Genomic DNA, 22869 nt, shown 5'->3' on the forward strand with positions numbered 1-22869 from the left:
ATTTTTCAAATTTATGTCTATAAAGGCCGCCTTGACTTGGAGCAAGAAATTGCATACAATTTCATGCAGGATCAAAATATTGCATAGATGAATATTGCACATTGCTTGATATTATAAAAGTCTCTTTCAATTCAATGATACCTGCCACTAACAAAAGTAAGTAAGAGTAAACAAGTTCCTAACCTTATTTTTTGTTAATTATTTTGTGGTTTGAAAATGAGAATAACAAAACTAAGTAAGTAACAAAGTGAAAAAGTGGTAAGTGGGTCGCAATTAAATCTGCTGCTGTTTTACTTTTGGACCCTGATGTACATGTTTGTTGTTAAGCCATAAGTAACTAAATTCTATCCCAGAATTACAGCTAGCACACAATAAAAATGGCGCCAAACCGATAATGTTGCAAATGCAAGAACTTGAATGAAACAATCAGATTAACTTCATTTGCGCATGCTTTACGCCATGTATTGCATTGCACGTTGTCTTGCATCATGTCAAGAAATTCACAAAATTGAAAAAATAATTGAGAGAGGAAGGTGGAACGGATTACGAGGCGTTTTGAGCGTTGAGGTAGATATTAAGGAATAGCAAAACTGAAACAATAAACTTAAAGCTTTAAGAGGTTATGATATAACTTGTTGTCATTGAATTTTTTAGTGAAGTGCTTTACTGATTTACATTAAAATAATATCAAAATATTTGGTGGTTAGGTCTCAGAGCATCTATGACATTTCGATGTTTCAAATCTTTTACGGAGTCTCATTATTTCCTGTGCGAAAAATCAAAAATTTTCTCTATTATATTCATGTTGAACATCAATGTAGGTTTATGAAAAGACTAAAACACGAAAATTGGCGTAATGTTAAATAGCAGTTGATATTTATGAGCTGTTAGATTGTTGATAGAAATTTTACGAGCCCCAGAACTCATTTTTTAGTCTGACAAGTTATTTATCTGTCCTATGAATAGAGTTCACCATCTTCACTAATTCTTTAAAATAATTAAAAGACAAAGGTATGGTTGTATGATCACCCTGGTTTGTTACGAAAAACGCATCAACAATATAGCTGACGCCCAGTTTTCGTATTTGACCGCTAGATGGTGATCGCGTCACACACACTTCGAACCACCAACCAAGGATTGTTGTGAACTTTAGTAGTGACGACTACCATCAATATGGTAGTTTTTGGATCTAGTTGTGCTACGTTCTATTATTTTTTAATAAGTGATACACTTTGAATTTTTGATATTTAATTTTGAGGTCGTAAATATGTAAAGCAACGGTTGATAAAAACATTTATTATTTTATAATCACAAATTTTCAATACAATTTGACTATTTGCCAGAAAAAGAAAAATACTATAAAATAAAGATTTTTTTTAAGATATTCAACAGACGCATGTACAAAAAATTATGGTCTTACATGATAACAAGACTAAAAATAAAATTAAAATATATATTTTGAATCTGACTATCAAATTCAATTTATCACACTCGAATTGCCTTCAGGCCCTTTACAAAAATACATGTGCCTTCCTATAAATGTAATTTACAAAGAAACTTGTAATTGTAAATTCAAACTTTTGACCCACTGTTAACTAAAATTTTGCAGTGTATAGAAAATTAAAATAAAACTTTTTTACACTGTCAGTCTGTACACTTAACATAGAATACGTTTATTTACAGAAATCTACTCTAGGTGATATAAACAGAAATTAACACATCAGTCTTAAACATCAAAAAGGATTATTTAAGCGAAGCCAAAACCTTCAGAACACTCGTGAATGGCCTTCAATAGGTACGCCCGCAGCTTGTCGTATGTCTCGTACACAGGCAGATCTAACTGATTGAAACTAAAAAAAAATATATATTAATTTCCTTATTATTCAATTATTTCAATACAATTATAGTCAAACATGAACTACTGTTCAAGTATACATTTTAGGAGCACTTGCTCCATAAATGTTTTACAGTGGTTAAACGTTAAACGCAGTTGAAGTCGATATAAACCTCTGTTAAGGTAAACCACCAAAATCGGAGGATTTCAATTGACAGTTTCTGCATAAATTCTAACCTCAAAAAACCCTATTACACTCGAGGAGTTCGAGTGGTGCCTACCTTGTATGTCTGCATGTCGAGTAGGTCTGCTCGGAAGAGCATCTACTGTGGTAGTATAGATAAAAGAGTCAAAGTCAGCGATCTTTCTTTTATGCTCTAAGCTGTCCCAAGTTTCCGATCAACTTTAGCTCGCCTATAAGTCGCATTGTTGTCGAGCATTCTAAGAGTATGTTTGGGAGCCGAGCTCTAAATATGCGAGCAATACGATGGACGAATCTTGGCCTCATAAAGGATTAGAAGCTGTTGTGGAGTATATAGGTTTTTACTCTCCAAGAGGTCTCCAAGCTTTTGTGAAGCTTCCTTAACTAATTCTGCCACGTGGCAGTTAATATGAATATTCAATACAAATTTGCTATTTACTTATATTGTAAAAAAGAAAATCTTACCAAGTGTGGGCTGATGGTAACCTGTCAGTGGATCTATCATCTCTATGTATTTGAAATTTCTGAACACCATTCATTCCTTCTAGTGCTCCAAAACCTTGAAGAGGTACTTTTGACGTTCCAGTGACAAACTGAAGGAATTTAGCGCGATCAGCCTGATCGAATGATCTCAATGCTCTCCAGAACCATTGGATCTAAAAAGTTATTTTATCTTAATAATAAAAAAATGAAAGATGAAGTATATATGATAAGGAATTTATTAAGAAACATTTATTTACATAAAGTACGTTATGTCAGTGCTGATGAGACTTACCTGCAATGAATTAGTCTGATATTTATGATATTCAGTATTAGCTTTCAGATCATCTATATCTACATTAGGTAATCCTGATATTAGTAATTCTAATTCCTGTTCATTAAAAATAGAAATTAAACGCATTGGTATTATGTCATAAAAACCTTCTAGGAAGGAATTAAGTCTGAAAAAAAATGACAATTTTAAATAAAATACCAAACAATGATCATATATAATTTTTAGCATATATCTTACTGTTGTTTAATAGCTCCTGTCATTTTCATTTGACAAACAAGCCTGACGTATTCCATTTTGTTTTCTTCTGTTACTGGGATGTGTCTACCATTAGGTATCAAATCTCTCGTTTCTGTAACTCCAAATTCGCTGATTTCTGTGCTAAATGTTAAATCTAATCCTAAATTGTTTATATTATTTTCCATTAGATATACTAAACCTCTATAGAAACTGTAATCTTCACTTTCCATATCAGTATACTTAACTGAAATACCCAGTATATGCTTGTAGAATGAACGAGTGAAATAACATTCCAAGAGTTTGTTGTCATAGATTGCTTTAGCTGAAATAAAAGTAAATTAATACAATTTTATAGAATTTTTGTATAGGTAGGTTTATTATAAAATTAAATTTCAAATGCTTACCAATTACTCGTCCAACAAATTTGTAATAGCATAAATGGTTGGAATTGTAGTGACTCGCTGAATTGATCATATATGTTACCCGATCACCAGGGGATACAGTGAACAGAGCATACATTGGGTTGAAAATATCTCTAGATATAATAACATACCATTCCCTTAATAATCCACCAGCATCTTGTCCTTCTTCATCTAAAAATAAACGGGATATTTCCAATAAAAGGTATATTTCATCAAATGAATGAATAAAACAGTTGTAAACTATACGGACAGTATGGTATTTTTTCAGCGGTAATACATAATGAAACGAACGCGTCTTCTCTCTGGAGCTGGTCCTGCCTAGATGTAATGGAATTCTAAAATTCCAATTCCAATTCTAAAATTGAATGCGCACAGCGCCTTTGACATATTTTTTATAAGTTGCGGAATCCGTTTGATGTTTATTTTATATAGGTTTTTATTATAACAAGCTGTTTATTTACATTGTTTTGTTACTTCATTTTCTTTTGGGATATATATAAGGGGTTTGTATAGCGCAGTTTAGTTCACACATTCAGGTCACACCTGAATCAACAGAGGTACATACAAATGTTAACACGCTTCATCCCCTGTCTACGTTAATTCTGTCGTGCACATAATATGGCATTTCAATACCAATTTTTTCAGAAAAACGGGGTAACTTGCCACACTGCTGCCGCAGTTCGTTAATTTTTTCAAGAACATTTTCTAAGCAGATTCATTGCACGACTTACTTCCCTTATCGTTCATATTCTCCAGAAACATACATCTGGGGCATGGCTAAAGCAATATTAAAACAATATTAAAAAAAAAGCCTTTTGAGCAATATTTGCGGACCTGAGACGATCCTTATTCCATAACAATATGAGAAACTTAGTATGAAGCCTATCTTGAACGAGGAGGAGCACATTTACATGTAATGAAGTGTCATGTGCACTCCTCAAAACAATAAAAAAAATTACAAGTTCAGTACTGTTTATTTGGAGCTATACTGTAAATACCCTCAATTATTATTATAATTTGCTCCTTATAAGTTCTAGTAACATTTGATTAGTGACAAGCATATGCAATGGAAACAATCTTTATGTTACACTGTATTTAATCATATTTAATATTTTAATGATATTCCTAGAATAGATTACAATTTAATGGGCTATACCTTCAAATACAATGTAGAATCTATTCTTCCATTCTTCTGGAGGTCTTCTGAATAACTCCCTAAATGAGTCTTCAAATATGTTACTTCTCCTAACATGTACTGCAGTCTCTTCCCTTCTTGTTCCATGATCTAACCTCTCTAATTCTGTTCTAAAGTATCTGCGTTTAATATCAAAGTCCAAAATTCTCGTATGATCGACAAGTACGGCAAATGGTCCATCTGCCAAATGAGCCGTACTTTGTCTTAGTATTTGGTTTAAAACAGTACGATGTTTCTCGGCAAAAGCGAGAAATTGTTGTTGCTCGAGTGTAACTACAGTTTTAGTCGATACTTCTGAAAATTTCTCAAAATCTAAAGTAGCGGCATCGGTAGCCGGTTTTGGAGACTGTTCGGGATTAGGCCGGGCTGATGTTGGAGCGGGAGTATCTGTAGCTGATGAATTATTCTGGGTTTCAATAGATTCTTGATTGATTTCTTCCATCTCCTGTTCTTTGGTATCCTTTTCTTTTGATTTTATTGGACCTTGTTGTGGAGAATGTACTAGGAAAAATGCTTCCACAGCAGGCTAAAAATTATATTTTCAGTCAACAATTTCAAATTGATTTATATCTGATAGGTTAGATGTAATCATCTACTGACCTGTAAAACTAGGACGGCATGATGGTCTGGCGCATGTTCCAACTCAGAAAGACATTGGCTCAAAGTCTCCCAAAAACTACTTAAACTACTCAGTTGCTCGCTGAGTGCAGGTAGTTCATAAACTGCTGACTCTGTAAGAAAACCAGATTAGTATATAACAATAACATTAATCGAAGCTCTTATAAATTTCAACATTTAAATATATAAATATATACCTATTTCTAAAAGCTCTGTATACAAAAGATGGAGCCATACAGTTATAGCACCTTTTGGACATATTATTTTTAGGTAATGTAACATAAATGTGAGGAAAATGGTTTATTCAATTTTTGAGCAAATTCCTGGAAATTATCATTTTTGGAAACAAAATGTTTTTTTTTTTAACACGTGTTCAAGCATAGCCCTATAATTAAGTTTAAGGGTTTGAATTTTAGGTTTCAGAGGTCTTCCAATGAATAGCTAGTTCTGAATAAATATCCAGGTCAAGGCAACCTCAACAAACTTATTCTGCTAAAGCGCTTGACCTTAAGCATTTTTTAAAAAAATTACTTTTCCTAATAATAATAAAAATGACATACCTCTCTTCAAATTCTGTTTGATTGAATTCCTTATTTGAACTATAACTCTTAGTACCCTCAAGAAAAATACTTGACTTGAAGATTTCGAGGTTAAAGGGACCATTGAAGGCAACTGAAGTTCACAAGAAGTTTTGACTTTGGACGATGCCGTTATAACTACTTGTTCATTGGTAAATCTATTGCATATAACACCTTTAGAAGTAGAAGGACCATCATCAAGCTTCCTCTTCTGTGCATTGTTAATTAAGTCTCTTAGATCTCTCAACATATTATGAATTTGACCTTCAACAATATTGCCAATTTCAATAGCTCCATTTAATAGAAGATTAAGTATCTGGAATGAATTATTTTTTAGAGATAATATAAACAAAAATTATAAATAACTTACTATGAAACTCATATCCAAGGACGAATTAGCCAAATTAAGAAGTAAATTTGTTATAAATTCTAGACCTTCCTCTGAGCAATTTTTGTAAGTAATGACATTGACAGCTAAGTTCAAAGCATGTGTAGGCGGATTATTAGCTATGTCGGCCAATTGCACTTTCGTTTTACTTGATTTACTTGGTTTAACTAATTCTGGCATACCAGATGTTGTGACTGAAAGGAGTTTTAACAAATTGTCTGTAAGCTGTGTATTTCTATTAACCACTGGGGAAGCTAGCATGTTCAATAATTTTCCAAAGACTGTGTTCTCAAATTGAATCGGACCCTCTGAATCTGAGCTACTGGTAGACATGGTTTTTTGGATGCTTTTACCCTTCTTTGTAGCTGAATCTAAGCGAAGAAGAACATCCCAAAAGTCAGAAGATGAGTCAGGTTTCACTTTAACGGGAGTTATTGGGGCTTTTTCGTTATCATCTCTTATTGATTTAATTGGTAGCAAACAAGATGGGAAAGCTTTAGCCAAAGAAGTGAATAGGTCTAACGTATTTCTGCAGACTATGGGAGCTGCTTGAGGATGAATACTTATGACTGTGGATCCATTTGACTTATCACATTTCTTTCCTACAAGTTTATTTACAATAAAAACATTAGCTGCACAACCTAAAGCCGCTTCCATTCTGATTGTTAGCCAATTTCCTCCATTTTGCAAATGTTTGGCATCTGTAAGTAACTTGCTAGTGAGAGGTCCAGGGCGTGGCCCTTTTCTGGCAGGCTTATTTAAATTATCATCTGGTTGGATGTTAACGCTCTTTTCTATGATGCTAAGAAGAGCATTAATAATCCACTCCCTGGTAGGGGCGTGATAACATAAATTCCTTATAACCCTGTGTAATCTAAGTTTATTCAGGTGTGTGTCATCAGTAAAAAGTAAAACTAATAAGCAGGCCAAGCCTTCATGATCTAATAATTGACGACCTTTTATTTTTAATGGAGAGTTGGAAGCGACTGGATTATTCATAAAATCTCTACTCCATTGAGTCCACCCTCCCCTTTGGAAATTATTTGGTCTGTATGTTTGCCTTCCCCTCGAATGTCTATAAATTGTACCTAGGTTGCTCTGTAAAAACCTTTCTTGTGCCATTTGCCTATTTCTTGCATACCAATCTCTGCGTAAAGTTTGTGCTTCGGCAGCTAAATCTGGTGGCAACGCAGACATCTGGGAATCTTCCATGTCTGATAATATCTGTAATCATAAAAGACAATGTTCATACAGTCCATGAAATACAGAAGTACAATTAAATATTTTCTTAAGACAACAGAAAAGGTGAAGCAGAGGTACTAACTACCTTCAAACAATGGTCTTTTAATACTGATTAGAAATTTAAAATTTTATTGTGTTCAATTTTTTAAATTCGAGGTAGCTTTGAACCTGGAATGTTTAAATACTTTGCCCCTTATAAAACAATAACATAAATTCGACTAAAGGAATTGATTTGTAACAGAGGATTTAAGGATTTTTAATAAGTTTGTGACTAATTATTGAAGGTTATGAATTAGTTATGCAGAACAGAACTTACCATAGTCCTTAGAGAAGGTTGTAATGTTTCAAAGAAAGCTCCTGCGTCAACTGGTTCGTTGGGATTAGCTCTAGCTGCAGCTTGACGCTGTTGTTCTAATCTTTGCTGTGTCAAGACTTCTTCTTGCAAGGCTGGTGGTAGAGCTGCTAAAAATTCCGGGCTTACTTCATTAGAAATGGTAGCCTCATCTTGTTGTTCTCCTGTTGTATTATTTGCATTAGCAGCGATACGTTGTTGAATACAGAGAATACGGTGTTGTTCCAAAACTTCTCTTCTCATTTCTGGCGGTAGAGCTTCTAAGAAAGAAGGATCCACTCCTTCTGGGATTTCATCATCATTAGATGTACTAGGACCAGCCGCGCCTAATAAAATCAAAAACAATTAATAAATAATTACAAATCATGTAAAACATACCTGCTACAGCAGACGGTTCTGTGTTTATTGCTTCTCCTGATTCTATGCCTCGTGAATTGTCTTGGGCACATGTGGCACTTAAATTATTTTCGGTGGAAGTGGCTGGAATAGTACTTTCATCTCTATTTACTTCATTGTTTCTTTCTCTTGCTTCACGTTCTTCTCGTTCCCTTCTTGTATACAAGGTTTGTTCAACGGCTTGTTCAGCTATAACGTCAATTTGTTGATTCAAAGCTTCTTCAAAAATTGCTCTCAATGGATTCGGAGCAGTAGCTGCAATACTTCTTGCAAATTCAGTTCTCCCAGTTTCACTATTTGATTGAGATTCCTCTTCAGGTCTATTAGGTGACTGGTTGGGTCTAGCAAATATAATATTACATCTAGATCCAATATATGAAGGTAGCGATAACTCAAATGGATTTGAAGATTCACTTTCAGTTCTTACTTCAGATTCCGCTCTACTATTTGAATCGTCTGCACTTCTAGTTATATTTTCTGTTGTTTGTACAGCTGCATTGTGAGTTGTTTCTGGGATACTACTCTGAGAGTTTTCACTTGACCCTCTGACAAAGCTAAGCTGCAAAGGTGAGAGAATAATATCTTCATTATGGGTATTGCTTTCTGATCTATCATTGGAAGTATCTGACGATTCTATCGGAACTCCGTCGATATCTTCATCTTCTTCTTCTCTATTGGGAGGATCAGTATCAGTGGTGGCAAGAGGAATCCCATCAATGTCTTCTTCACTTTCTTTGTTATGTTCATAGTTGAAGAGGACAGTTTCTGGACTATAATCGTCTTGATTTTCTGGATCATTTTTCTGTTGCTTGCGTTTTTTGGAGTTATCTTCATCATCTTTAACTTTCTTATTTCTTAGTTCCTCATTTCTATATTTAATTAAATTAGGAACGAGTTTGTTACAAATATATGTTGTACAATCATAGACAGATTCCAAATCAAGTAATTTTGATTCAATATTCCACCAATGCAAAACAGGTGGAATGTGACTCAAAGTTGCTGCTAGACTAGGTCCAAAAAGATAGCCAGACTGATCAACAAAATCTATTTGCTCTTCATTTGATGGTATAATACCAAAGTTGTCCATAACCACCACTCTAGCAGATTCTCTAATTTCTGTTGGACCACTAAGCAAATTATTAGCTGACATCATATTGGCCATGTGAGGATCGTGTGGTCCAAGGAGCCTACGGATACTAAAAATTGGTAGGTATACCTGCGATAACAAAATAAAAAATAGACTTACCTTTGTAGAATAACAGGTGGATTCGGGTTTCTAGGGCTGAATAAATACTGGTATCTTCTTGGGCGATTAGTTCTTTGATTACGACTTATTGCACTTGGATTGTTATCCATTGTATTTCGAGACATTAATAGGGGATGTGTAATAGCTGAAAGAAGATATTACTTAAATAAAAACAAAAAGAAAAGAAAAAAGAAAATGAAATATACCTGTATGATCATTCGGGTTGTTTTCATCCAAAATAGGCACGGCAAAACCATTTTCATTCCAACGAATCATCCTAGGAAGAGCATTCTCAAAATCAGCATCATACTGTATCATAAGTATATCTTCATCTCTATCTGTAGCTGTGGCAATTCTGAACATTCCAGACCCTCCTTCTACAAAAAAACTTAATTATTACATACCCTGATTAAAATCTTTATTAATATACCTCTTCTTATCTCTCTTTCATTATTATCGTCTTCATCGTAATTATTATCTTCGTTTTCTTCGGTGTCATCAATATTATCATCATCCCCTTCATTATCATCATTGCCTTCGTCGTCTACTTGATCTGAAGGATTGGAGTCAGATTCACCAGAATCAGTGCTCATCAATTCCTCCTGAAAATGAAAACTTTACTTATTTTTCATCATCATAGGAATTTATTGATTATTCATAATTTAAATTTAGCTGATTGGTTATTAAATTTATAGTACCAGATATTATTTGATTTTTATATCTTACCGCTGCATCTCTTACATCTTCATATCCAAGTGGACATTCCTCATCAATTTCCATATTGCCACCTATTGTAGTTGGTACATCATTATAACCTTGGCCGCTATCATTATTTCTATGATCTAAAATGTGTTCCATCATTTCTTCAAGAGTGTTGCCGAGTTCACCACCACCAACAGCATTAGTTTCAAGGCTAGACCTAACCACACCAGAAATATCATGGTCTGTATTCTCTGAATCTTCTATTTCTTCACCATGAGCATTTGTTCCTTCTGCTGAAGTTGCGTTGTGGGTATTAGCAGTATCATCTGTAGATTGTTGACTCTTTCTAGATTTACTGTTATTGGAATTAGCAGCTGGCTGATTTATAGTTCTTGATAATGACTCTAATGGCTTCAATGCCGCGTTTGCGGTAAATGAAGTATTTGGTGAAGATAAATCTAAGTAATGAGTAATTTTGGCTAAATCATTGAAGACTCCTCGCCTCATCATTAGTTTAACAATGTTATTAATACTACAATTTGTCCATCTGTTTGCATGAGGTAGAGGGCAATTGTCAATCATGTTTGAAATTATTCCACAAATATTTTGTACTTGGCTATGTTTCTTCAAGGACTCTGGTAAGTACAATGCCCTAGTTAAGGCTACTTTTACTTCTGACACTAGAGTGATCTGAGCTTCGGGGGAATGGTTAGATGAAGCTAATGCTGCAATTAACATTCTACACATTGTAGCACAATCCAAATCAGAAATATTGTCTGCGCCAGTTAATATTTTATCGAAAATAAATGCCAAAGCTGAAGTTTCTTCTGTTATAATGCCAGACTCATCAGGTTTATATTTATACTCTGTAATTAGTTTAGCTATGGGTCCAAATGACACAACGGCGTCTGCTAAAATTTTTAATATTACAGATTTAGGCAACATTGGTTTTTTAGTGTTATTTTCATTCTTTCTAAGAAAACCTGCTTCCTCAATTCCACCATCATTAGTTTCTGTGGCTTGGATATTTGTTGAAGGTGAAATATCATCTGCGTTTATTTCCTGTTCTGCAGATTTTTCTTGCTCGGGAGAACCGTCTACAGCTTTATCATCTTCTAATGGTTTTAAAAGAGCTTCTAGTAAATCTGAAATTACTTCCACAGAAACAGGTTCTTCCAAAGGAGGAGCTTTAGTACGAGAAGGTGGTTCTACTTTCAAGGGCAAAGTACTCTCAGGTGGTTCTCCTTTAGCAGCTGTTATATCTACTCTAATAATAGAATTAGCTACTTCAAAAAATGCCTGTGGATCGCGAGTAACAGCCCCGCCTATTTGTCTCATCAAATAAACTAAATCTTTGTATGGAGGAGGAATTGTAGCCAAAGTTCTTCCTCTGATTACTTTTTCCATAGCATATTTCAATGTATTTGGTTCTTCTAGAGCATGTCTAATAAGAATTGTAGCTAATATTCCAAATCCTCCAAAATCATTAATCTGTCTCATTTTGAGTAAACATTTGACACCTCCTTCTTCAACAAAAACTTTGGCGATTTCAAAATCTCTAGTAAATCGTACACAAATTTGAAGGACTGAATGTAACAAGTTTTTTTCTATAGGCAAGTGCATTAAACTGACACAGGCCTTAACGATTTCTTTTCTCAACTCAAATTTTAGACCTGGTATGGGTGTACATCTTTTTTCCTCTTTGTCAGTTAATTTTGAATGTAGTGTTTCAACATCTGATCTATTGATATCCGTACAACTTGGGTGTGTCAAAGTCATAAGAGTCATTGAAATTGGTCTGTTATTTCCGGTCTCATCATTCATTTGCAACATACTAGCAAAGGTAACTGTATATCTTTTTCTGCCACATGTAACTCTTATACTTTGTTCTCCATTCCAGTAAGCTTCATTAATTAGTTTATTGTTACTATTGGAATAATGAGCCCATTTTCCTGTAACCAAGTCATACCACCTCCAAACACGATTAGTTGCTTTGTGCATGTCTTGCTTTCTTGAAGTGCATGTTGCTACTTTAGAAACAGCATCCAGTAATAAAAAGCAAGGGGCCAACCATTTGGGCTCATAACTGGCTTTTAAATCAATAATCATTTTGATAGCTTTGCAAACTAAATCTATCATAGGTTCAACCATGTTGGATCTATTTAAACAGTCGCCACATGGTATTTTCATTTCGAAGTATGATGAGACTTCAAAGAAAAGGATAAACAGATGTACATAATTGGTTAACTTCTTTGCTTGTTTAGATTCTGCCAAAGTGTAATAGCTCATTACATTCGACTCTCCTTGGAATGCAACAAAATAAATAGATGCGGCACATTTTTGGATTTCTAAAATTAACGTTCCCAAAAGGCTATCTCTGTAAGCTCGTCCATTTCTTTTCATAATGGTAACAAGAAGTTCACACACTTTGTGAACTGTCTCTGGTAGGACCTCTAATAGTTTTAGACAAACATCTAATGCGTGGTAAGTGAATTCAGTTATCATACTCTCAAATGATTGATCCTGTTCTTCAGCTGCATCTTTTTTTGTGTCAGAGGTAGTAGAGTTGCATCCTAATGATATAGCAATAGCTTGCATTACTTGGTCATCTTCAGATTCTACTTCCATAGCAATGGCAGCTCCTGATCTGGGCAACTGAGGAGGATTTGAAAGTAAGTAATCTGTGGCTTGTTCTAAATTATTAGAGTGAAGCAGAGCTTCAATAGCATGTTCTCTAGAGAATCCCATATCTACTAGTTGTCTCAAATTATCATCTAGGTCTCTAAATGAAGAGGTTGAAGATCCAGCAGCAGTAACAGCAGTACCGGAACCGGAAGAGGTATTAGTAGATTCTGTTTTGTTTTCATCTGCTTTCATTTTTTCCTTTATAATCTTTTCACCTCTAAATATATGTCTGAGTATTGTTAGTAAAGTTTCTGTAGTTCTAGCACCATATGAAGCTAAAGGAGTTTTTCCCCAAAGTAGCATTACACTTTCAAAGGCTAATTTATGGATTTGTATTAAGTATTTTAATGGATCAAAACTGTAAGAATGAGACGGGCGATTCGAAATGGTATGGGGTGATTCAAATATAGCTTTTGGATTCACCATCTTCTCAAGAAGAGACAGCCAAGCATCCAAGAATCCAATTGTACCTGCAAGATGAAAGTAACATTTTATTAATTATATTATGTATAGCTATAGTTACAAAAATATTGAGATGTTATTTTTTTATAAATAATTAGCTTACCTTCTGGCAAATTGGAGTATTCAATGTCTTCCAAAGAATGTAAATTTCCTGATGTTAAAGCCCATTTAAATGTCTTGAAAAATATTGTTTGCCCTCCGAGGCTAACAAATTTTTTAAGCATCAGATGATAAGGGTAACGTCTTTCATCAAACAGCATTGGACTTGTAAAGCCAACACTGCAAATCAAGAAGGTGAGCCTGCATTTTGCAGTTGGACAAGGAGGTAGTTTATCACAATCTAAACCCTCAGCCAAAAGGACATTCAAGGCAGTAGCTACGTTTCTAGCATACAAAGAAGGTATAGGTGGAGCAGCTATAATAGTTTGCCCCCTTCTTTGTCTTATAGGCGAACCAACGCATAATTTAACAAGTAGGCCAAATAATTCAGCTAAAGCTCTACCCAACCGAGAGGAAGCGCCTAAAAGAGGTTTTATATATTTGAGGTTACGATCGGGTTTGGTTGTACTAGAGCTGGATTCTCCATCTAAGTCCATAGATATTGGATTGTTAGAGCCTAATACATCTAATGCTGCACTAGTCATGGAAGTTGAACCTCCGGGTTCTAATGATGAGTTCCCTTCACACTATAAAAATAAAAACAATATTAAATGGAGTGTCTAGATAATTGAAATAATTTTCAAGTTCCACATTACGAGACATTCAGCCAGATACTAGAACAAAAAATATCAAGTACTCTCAGAGAAATCAATTCACTCAAATTTCTTCAAACTACCTAACAGAGAAAACAGTGGGTAGAACTAGGTTAATAAACGTAAACTAATGAGAGTTTATAAACCAAGTTATTGAAGAATTGAACCTACTTTTGATTTAACCCATTAAAGCCAAAAATTTTTTTTTCAAAATGTTTTTTAATTGATATTTCAAAATGGTCGTGAATAAATAAATCATTAATAGAGTTGGAATAAATAAATCATTAATAGTTACGCCCAAGTAATTAAAGCTGCTTCTGATTTCACTTAAGGAGTAATTTCTATCAAGCAATTCAGGATTCAAATTAGGATAATGACATCAAATAGTTTTGAAATTATTTTTATCAATCAATAAATTTATTACGATATTATTAATCTACAGCCTTTACTAATATATTTCTCCAAACGTCGAAAATTTATATTTTATGGTTGATGGTATCCAAAAAACATTCTAGCTGGAGTGAAAAATTGCATTTCTTATATAAGTAAACTGTTAGATTTTTAGATATTAAACATTTAATATTTATTTTATTTTTTCACAATTAAATCTATCCAATCCAAACCAAGCCCATCTTTCCCTTACAGGCTAGGTGTGATTAATAATCATAATTTTGAAGAATGTACATTTATTCTCGACTGGCAAAAGGTTTATATTAGAACCACAGTGTCCATCTAACAGCCATGCTTTGACCATACAAGCAATTATGCTCCAGGAAAATAAAAGGTCACCTCTTTGTTTTTTGCCTTATTCCAATCCTATATGTAGATATGAATTGATCGACCAAATCGATTCCTTCTATATGAAATAGTCATTTGAATCGAGATTATTTTTGGAATAGTGATTCGCGGATTTTGGGGCTCTAGAACACAATTTATCAAAACTTGAATGACATTATTGTTAGTTTATCGGACTCTATTCAATTTCTCATTGGAAATCATTTGACATTTAGTTTTCTATAATTTACTTTATTTCCACATAATGTCCCTATTCCCACAGGACTTTTTTGTAAAGTTAGAATATAATTTTTTTCACATATTTTTATTGTAAAATTCGATATGAACTGATAATAAAAATATAGCAAAATACGAAAAAGTTTTTCAGCAGCTTTAGTGGCACCAAAATTTGGATACCATTTTTTGACCATAGTAAAAATAAGGGTCATGAATATGAAAATAATAGCTCTGTTATAAAGAAAATAACTCTTCTTTTTTGCACGCAACTTTAGTTGCAGTTGTCACTTTGTTCGGAGCTAATTAAAAATTAGATTTAGTGAATCTATGTGGATATATTGGGATGTGTAAAAATGAAATAAATTGGAGTCAGTGTCAGGAAAACATCATTTATATCATCAACTAAATGAAAATTATCAAATTGATAGAGCAGAATGCTATACATCTACTTTTATTCAAAATTCAAACAGAATTTTACAAATATTAGATTTTAGAATTAGAGCATAAATTTCATCAAAAACAATCCTCATCTAATTAACGCCCTGATCCTACAAGAAAAATGACCATATCAAATTTGGCCTAAAAATATGTAACCTATAATGAACAGGCATAAAAATATTTCTCATAGGTTTTTTCAACAACCAACCAATTTGTTTTTACTCACCCTATCAAAAAATGCGTTCAGTTTTTCAATATCTTCTCTTGTAAAGTCACAGTCTGATGGCAATAAATCATCACTACAATATGCCAATAAAAGTGTGCTCTCCCACACTAATGATGTATATAAATTGGCGAGCCCTTTCAGAACTTTGAGTCCAACTTCTGAGCCCCAATGCTGAAGAGAAAGATTTCTAATTTCTGTTTGTCCTGTGCGACAAATGTGAACAAACATTATGACATATCCATGAGCGGCTCCCATGGCATGTAGAAGTGGTGTTGCTGCTGCTGTACTAAAAGCAGTTTCTATATCAGTGGCATTCGCTAATTCAAGGAGCAGTTTTGATCCACCTGGTACTTCCTGTTTTTCATATAGGGGTTTGAGTAATTCCAGTACTCCAGCTAATTGATTAAGGCCTTGCGCAAATAGAAAAGGTTCATGTGCAAGGTTTAATATACTTTTACAAACTGAAGCAACTGCTTGAGCAGGAATAGTCGCTGGACAATCAACAGGTAAATTTGGCAATCCGAGTATTTTCATTAAAGGAATAAGTCCTCCTTTTTCTACAAATTCTCTGCAGTGATCATCTGTAGAATTGTTACTTAAAATGGAGTCTATGAACTTCATGGCGTTCAAGATGTAGTCGATCAAAGCTATGGGCGTTCTTTCACTGTTAGCTTGAGCTTGACTTTCAGAATGGGCATTTTGAGATGAAGTTGATGTTTCCTCTTCGTCATCTTCCTCTTCATCGGAAGAGCCTTCGGTATTTCCGGTATTGGATCTAGATATTACAGAGGGGGATATTTCTGATTTACTATGAGCTCTCCAACACACATATTTAGGATCAGTTCCTAAATGAACAAGCTCGTCCAACAACTTTATAATAGCTAAAGTTGCATCTTGTCTGAGACTGGGTTGATGTCTCATTAGTTCATCCATGGCATTGCCTAAATTGGATGCCGTATCAGTACTTGGCTCTGAACTGCGTCTCCTTCTCATAGCAGGTAAGTAATTGGGAGATAGTAATATATTAAACAATTTTTCGAAAGGTTTGAATTTAGCAAATGATTCCAATCCTCGATTATTCAAACACAAAGCACTGAACACATTTGGAAGAGAGCCTAAGACTTCTCTAGTGGCAGGCACTTCTTTCACCAACAATGAATGAAGTACAACATCTGTTAAACCATTATCTTGAAGAGCTGATAATAAGGCTGGCTCTTGGTATACATATACTGTCACTACATCTGTAGCTAATAAAAATAAGGACGGACCATAATATTCTGCATTAGCAATAATATTTTTAAGAGAATTCGGTAAACTGCCTTCCATAAGATGTCTAATACTTTCAGCAAATGTAGAATCTTGAAATGCTTTCTTCAAGAAGTTCAACATTGATTTTAGTAGAGCTGCACGTTGAGGAAGACACGTTTTACCAGCATTATCGGCTACATAATCTAGATCTATTAAAATCGGTTCTTCTTCTTTATCAGCAGCTGAAGTTCCAGGAGTAGTATCTTCAAATGTATGTTCTGAAGTATTGGTCTTAATTTGGTAAAGCTGATCTTTGTTACAAAAATTAACTTCAGTGTCTAATCTGTTTATAAAGCTATATAAGCCTCCATGAGTTTGAAATGCTGCCATATCAATATTCGTAATCAAATCAATCACACGCACCGCGCGTGTTACAAATGTTATATGGTCTAATTCAAATCCTTGCCAATTTATAACTTGTAAAAGAGATTCCATCATTCCACAGGATACCAAGGCTTCCCCTCCAGCTTCATAACTAGCTAAATGATATAAAAATGAAAATAAAGCTGTAGTCAAGCTAACTGGAAACTTTGTTTCCATTTGAGATAATTGCAACTGAGTGGAACCTTCTATATCAAAATCCATTACAACAGCTTCTGAAACTTTACTGTCTTGGGTATTACTTGAGGTAGCTGTTTTGGAAGAATCACAGCTAGAATCATCTTGTAGGGCAGTAGTCACTTCATCTTGAAGTTTCATTTTCTTAAAAGCCGTTTGCCCAAAATCTATTTGATTGGTAAGTGATGATATACAATTTCTAACTAATACAGGTAAAAATCCATGATATTGGCTTGCTCCAGTAACATCAATGATGCTATTCAATCTGGAGCCAGGTCTTCTGCTGAAATCAGAAAACATAAAACTATACAGCTCCACTTTGATTTACAAAAAAAGTCAAAGAAAATATCTTACTTGGGAATATGTGGATTTCTATCAAGGTGTATAATAGCAGTAAGTGTACGTAGTGCTGCACACCTAATATCTGTTAACTGAGGGTCTTGTAATTCCACCACTTCAACTAATTCTTCTAACAGTCCATTATATAGAAGATTAGAAGGTGAGTCTTCAATAGCATTTGAATAAACCATCACAGATAATGCCTGTAATCTGGCTTGGACACTTTTTAAACGATTTCTGTAGTCTGCAAAATGAGTTGCTAGTCGCACGTGAGTAAATAGCCACATCTAAAATTTCAAACATACTAAATATTATTCAAGTTGGTTTTGATCAGTGCAGATATTAAATGATTTCTTTTTAAATTTGCAGGCATAAAGAAAATAAATAAGATTTGTCACAATAGTAGCTTACCTCTTTTTCAGGAGGCACATAATATAATGATACAAGTTGTTTCATGATTTCAGCAGGTGTTTTATGTAATTTATCAATATGCTCTATATGTATAATGTGTAAATTTGGCTTAGCAAGTTTGGTATCTTGAGTCTTGACCTCACTTTTAGAGGATTTTAACTCGTCTTCTCTATGAAATTCCACATGTAAAGTTGTCGCAGAAGCAGGTATCTCTTTTTCTGCGTCACAACAGTCCGCCAATCCAAAACCATTATCTTTACCACCCCAATTCTAAAAACAAAGTCAAGTATAGTGTAAATATTTTTCCTTTCTATAACGCCTTTCAACATACCTCAGATAAATATTGAAGTCTTGATAATAAACATTCTTTTTCATCTGGTTTTAATCTTGTGATAAAATTACTTCGTTTTGAGAACATGTACAATAAATTTAATACTTCTAAAACAACGGACATATCATTCGATTCTAGTAAACCTAACAAATGTTCCATAGAATTGTACAGGTGTCGGGAAAATGAGTGTTCTATCAACAAACTAGTAAAGCGTAGAATATGGATTAACAATTGGAAATCCTAAAAGAAATAAAAATTATTGGCAAAGCAACTTAACAAATTGTTCGGTTTAAGCACATTTTATTTTAACAAAATCATCCACATCTGCATATTAATATACTATAAATAAAATAAAATGATCAATCGATCTTGGAACTCAAGTTCCCTCTATACATGATGAATTACATTTCTTAAATTAAAAAAATGGAAAATCTTTTGGCAGAGTAGATGCAAATTATTCCTTTTAGTTTACACATTGAAAAATTGCATTCTTTATAGGCACAACTCTATTTGCTCACAAGCTATTTAAATCAGAATAGGTGACAGATATTTCAAATAGATTTTCCATAAAACACCTTAAATGTGGAAGACTTGAGTTAATGGAAGTAAATTCGCAAATATTAGTACTTTCACTTATCTAGTAATTATCAATAAAAAAGAAATTTCAGAAATACAACTAGTAAAATATTTAGGTACACATATAAGTAAAAAACTCATATAATCAGAAAATGAAAGTACGGAAGCTACAGTGGCCGATAAGAAAAAAATCTCAAATATCTATAGGAAAATTAAAATAGGTATAAACTAAACCGATCTTACTGAACTAGAGCTATGAGGATATGTCCTATTTAGGCATTATCCAACAAATCATATTCAAAATATTCCCAAAAAATTGTAAATATCCCCTGGTATATAACCAAATATGACATTGCAAACTTATCATAGAGTTCCAACAGTCTAAAAACTGTCAAGAAATTCATTAAGCCTCGTTGATTAATTCAAACCGAAGCTAGTAAATAACAAAAGCCTCAAAAATCTAGATCTAATTCAAGTTACATATTTGATATAGCTGGAGATCAATCTAATCATGTCATTTTTCTCTGATTATAAAATATGCTAATATTAAAATATTAGGTAGTTGTCATCAGCCGCCTTCACATGTAATTGAAATAATATTTTATTTGTAAATGTGTAAAGCTGTGTATAAATATATGATAAATTTTTTGAAATTCTATGTTGTACATTGTTGGACACCCTATAAATTCGAGTTATGTTAAATGCTGACCATTTTCTTTGTAATCAGCATTAGTCACCTGAATATGCACAAAATGCAAAACATGATAAAACCTTAATCACCAATGTTCAAAAAATAAAAACAAACTGATTAAGAATATTTATTACTGCCATTTGTCAAACAACAAATAGAATATTTGTTCAATGAATGAAATGTACTAATAAAATTTGATGTGTTATCATATGGATTGATTTTCATTGTTCCATATTAAATTCAAAGAATAGTTTGATAATTTAAAATTGCTGGATGATTGTTCTATAGATTTGAAATAATAAGTATTCACATCTATATACTTAACTTAAAAATATTACTAGTGAAATAGTACACATTAACTCTCGAAATAATAATAATCAAGTAAGGTTTACAATTGGAGCAATAGGTCAAATGATAATTGATGTCGTTTTTTAGTGTTTTATAAATTGGTTTGAAATCCTCAAACAATGCTAAACTCTATAAATAATTAATTATGGTATCAGTTCAAATATTTTTCAAATATATTCAATTGTGAAGCTGTAGATGAGCCTATTGATTCCTCTGAAAGTACATTTAGAATTGATTTTTTTATTAGAATAGTTGACTCTGTGATACAAGACATTAACACAAAATTTACTGCACTCACTAAACAATTCTGAATTCTTGTTTGACATAAATAATTTAAAATCTTTGCTAAATATCGAGGTTATGAAGCACTGTAATGATATAAGTCTAGTACAAGATGAAGAAAGCAAAGACATATAATTTTATAAGCTTTACGAAGAACTTTTAGTGCCTAATCTACCAAATTCCATTAAAGACAAATGAAGATATCTATCCCAATGTTTACATTGGTATTAGAATAATGTTGGCTATGTCTGTAAGTAGAGCTTCCACAGAAAGAAGTTTTTCTAAGTTAAAAACTATTATAAACTACTTTAAAAACAATATGAGGCAGGACTCACAATCTGATTTAGCAATACTTTCAATTGAAGCAGATTTAGCAACAAATATTAATTACAAATCCTTATTAGAGGACTTAAATAAGCAAAAAGCCAAAGAACATTACTTTTGTAAAAAATTAAATCAGTCATTATAGAATAAAATATTTTTTCCAATCTATATGCTTTTTAATAATCTCTCACCACTCATTTATATTTTTTCACTATCATGTCATATCAAAGCATGTTTGGATAATTTTATAAGGTTGATTTTGGGAACAAAAGAAATGGGGCCTCGCTGATGTGACTTTGCCTAAGTCTATATTAGTCCACATTATGCCACTGCTGAAGAGACAGCCTGAACGGTTGCCACAACCCATGCCAAAACCAATCAACCAACCAAACCAATACAAGTGTATAGTTCACAAATGGAAAGGATAAACAAAGCTTTTAAAGAAAAAAAAACACGCTGATTAAGGAAGAGTGTAGTTAATAATTGCGATTAAATTTTCTCCAAATATTCTTCTTTGTGTAGAAGCATGGAGGTGGAAATCAAATAAGATATTTTTTTAAAATGTCCTTCTAAACCCTATTGAATAAATGCCAAAAATATGTTGAAAATTAATATTTTGCTAAGAAATTACAAAAAAATCAAATGAGTACTATAATAATATAATATAGAATTTCCCATATAAAATATCAGAAGTATTTTATAACTTAATTATACTTGCAAAATCCCTAACTTTTCCAAAATATATACATATTAAACTATTTTATAAAAACATTTATGTATTATTGCAGTGACAAAAAACAGTTAAATAGTGGTAAATTTAATCAAAACATTAAAATATATATTTAGTGCAAAAACTTACCTGTTCATTGTAAGTATCACACTTTAGAATCCATTTGTTTTCTTCATTCCTTTCTGCAGCTTGTCCCAAGATACGATCAAAAATATCAAGAACCTGAGCCCAATGCAATAATTCACATTTTCCAAAAGTCCAGGAGTGAATCCTGGATAATTCATCTAATAACTCTGTGCGAGAACATTGTTGCAACCTTTCTATAAGTTGCTGGCACTCCAAAGGAACTTCTGATGTACTTTTACGTACACGAGAACGATCAATTTTCATTTTTGTAACCGATTTTTACTACTTCATAATTCATAAAATTATTAACCTAAAATCATAAACACATGTAAATATTAAAGTTTACTACAAGAATGGTACGAATATTCAATTTATGAAAATACCTTGAAACATGAAACATCAGTTCTTGAATAAACATTGTTTTCAAAAAATGAAAAGTTTCAAAAATAAACTACAATAATTGTAGGAATGCTTAGTCACTGTAAGGAATTTGAGGTTTTACTCAAAGTTTGATTAATATATGTTTAAAAAAATAACATACCAACCACTACTAAGCTTAAATGTAATTAAATGATTGGTAGACACAGTTAACTAAGACTGTTAACTTGTAAAATCGCCGAATCTGTACTAAAATACGACGCCATATTGAAAAACTCAATTGACAAAACATAGTATACACGACAAAAACTGATGACAACAAAAATAAACTGGATTAAATTAGGTACTATAAGTGAGTTTTTACCTTATTGTGTTGATAAAGCCAATAAATAGTAGAAAAAGGACTTAATAAGAATGTTTATTGTTTTCAAATAAATATCAGGTTCTCACTAAAGTCCGCACCAATTTCCTGATTTTATGTAACTAACGGTCTTTTGTACTTTATACAGAACTAAATAAGTCGTTTTTTATGTAAACGATGAACTGCAACGAGAATAAACCTCCAAAAGGTACCTTGCGGCGTTTCAGTAAATAAACTCTTTGTTTTACCGAAATATTTTCATAAAAAGATAGAAATATGCACACTTTCCACTACGTTCTTCAGAACTTCTAGACTAGACTTTACCAGTTATACCAACCAATACAG

At 33.0% G+C, this 22869-nt stretch overlaps 1 protein-coding gene across 6 annotated transcripts; it reads right to left on the reverse strand.

Annotated features, from left to right (window-relative positions):
- Positions 1-1264: 1264 nt before the first annotated feature.
- LOC130893190 (E3 ubiquitin-protein ligase HUWE1) lies at positions 1265-22867 on the reverse strand. 6 transcript variants are annotated; one of them, XM_057799091.1, is made up of 22 exons: positions 22528-22867; positions 21789-22095; positions 18709-18948; positions 18378-18647; positions 17982-18253; positions 15762-17910; positions 13438-14020; positions 10212-13342; positions 9916-10087; positions 9692-9862; positions 9486-9630; positions 8222-9435; positions 7808-8169; positions 6232-7473; positions 5844-6177; positions 5266-5396; positions 4627-5191; positions 3453-3641; positions 3049-3370; positions 2812-2977; positions 2502-2692; positions 1265-1850 (listed from the first exon to the last, which is right to left on the reverse strand). In XM_057799091.1, the coding sequence occupies exons 2-22, from the start codon at positions 22047-22049 to the stop codon at positions 1748-1750; spliced, it is 12213 nt and encodes a 4070-aa protein (XP_057655074.1). In that variant the 5' UTR covers positions 22050-22095; positions 22528-22867; the 3' UTR covers positions 1265-1747. The 6 variants fall into 6 exon arrangements, with proteins under 6 accessions (XP_057655074.1, XP_057655103.1, XP_057655083.1 ...); XM_057799120.1 differs by having other exon boundaries at positions 8222-9426; positions 22528-22865; XM_057799100.1 differs by having other exon boundaries at positions 15762-17907; positions 22528-22855.
- Positions 22868-22869: the final 2 nt, after the last annotated feature.

This window comes from Diorhabda carinulata, chromosome 1 (genome assembly GCF_026250575.1).
Source record: "Diorhabda carinulata isolate Delta chromosome 1, icDioCari1.1, whole genome shotgun sequence".
Lineage (NCBI taxonomy): Eukaryota > Metazoa > Arthropoda > Insecta > Coleoptera > Chrysomelidae > Diorhabda > Diorhabda carinulata.

Bases quoted from the DNA above. Each gene is read 5' to 3' on its own strand.
- LOC130893190 (XM_057799091.1), bottom strand. From the start codon at position 22,049: ATGAAAATTGATCGTTCTCGTGTACGTAAAAGTACATCAGAAGTTCCT. The intron at 18,254-18,377 runs GTAAGCTACTAT...TTGAAATTTTAG, and splicing joins ATGTGCCTCCTGAAAAAGAG to ATGTGGCTATTTACTCACGT. The intron at 10,088-10,211 runs GTAAGATATAAA...TTTCATTTTCAG, and splicing joins AAGATGTAAGAGATGCAGCG to GAGGAATTGATGAGCACTGA.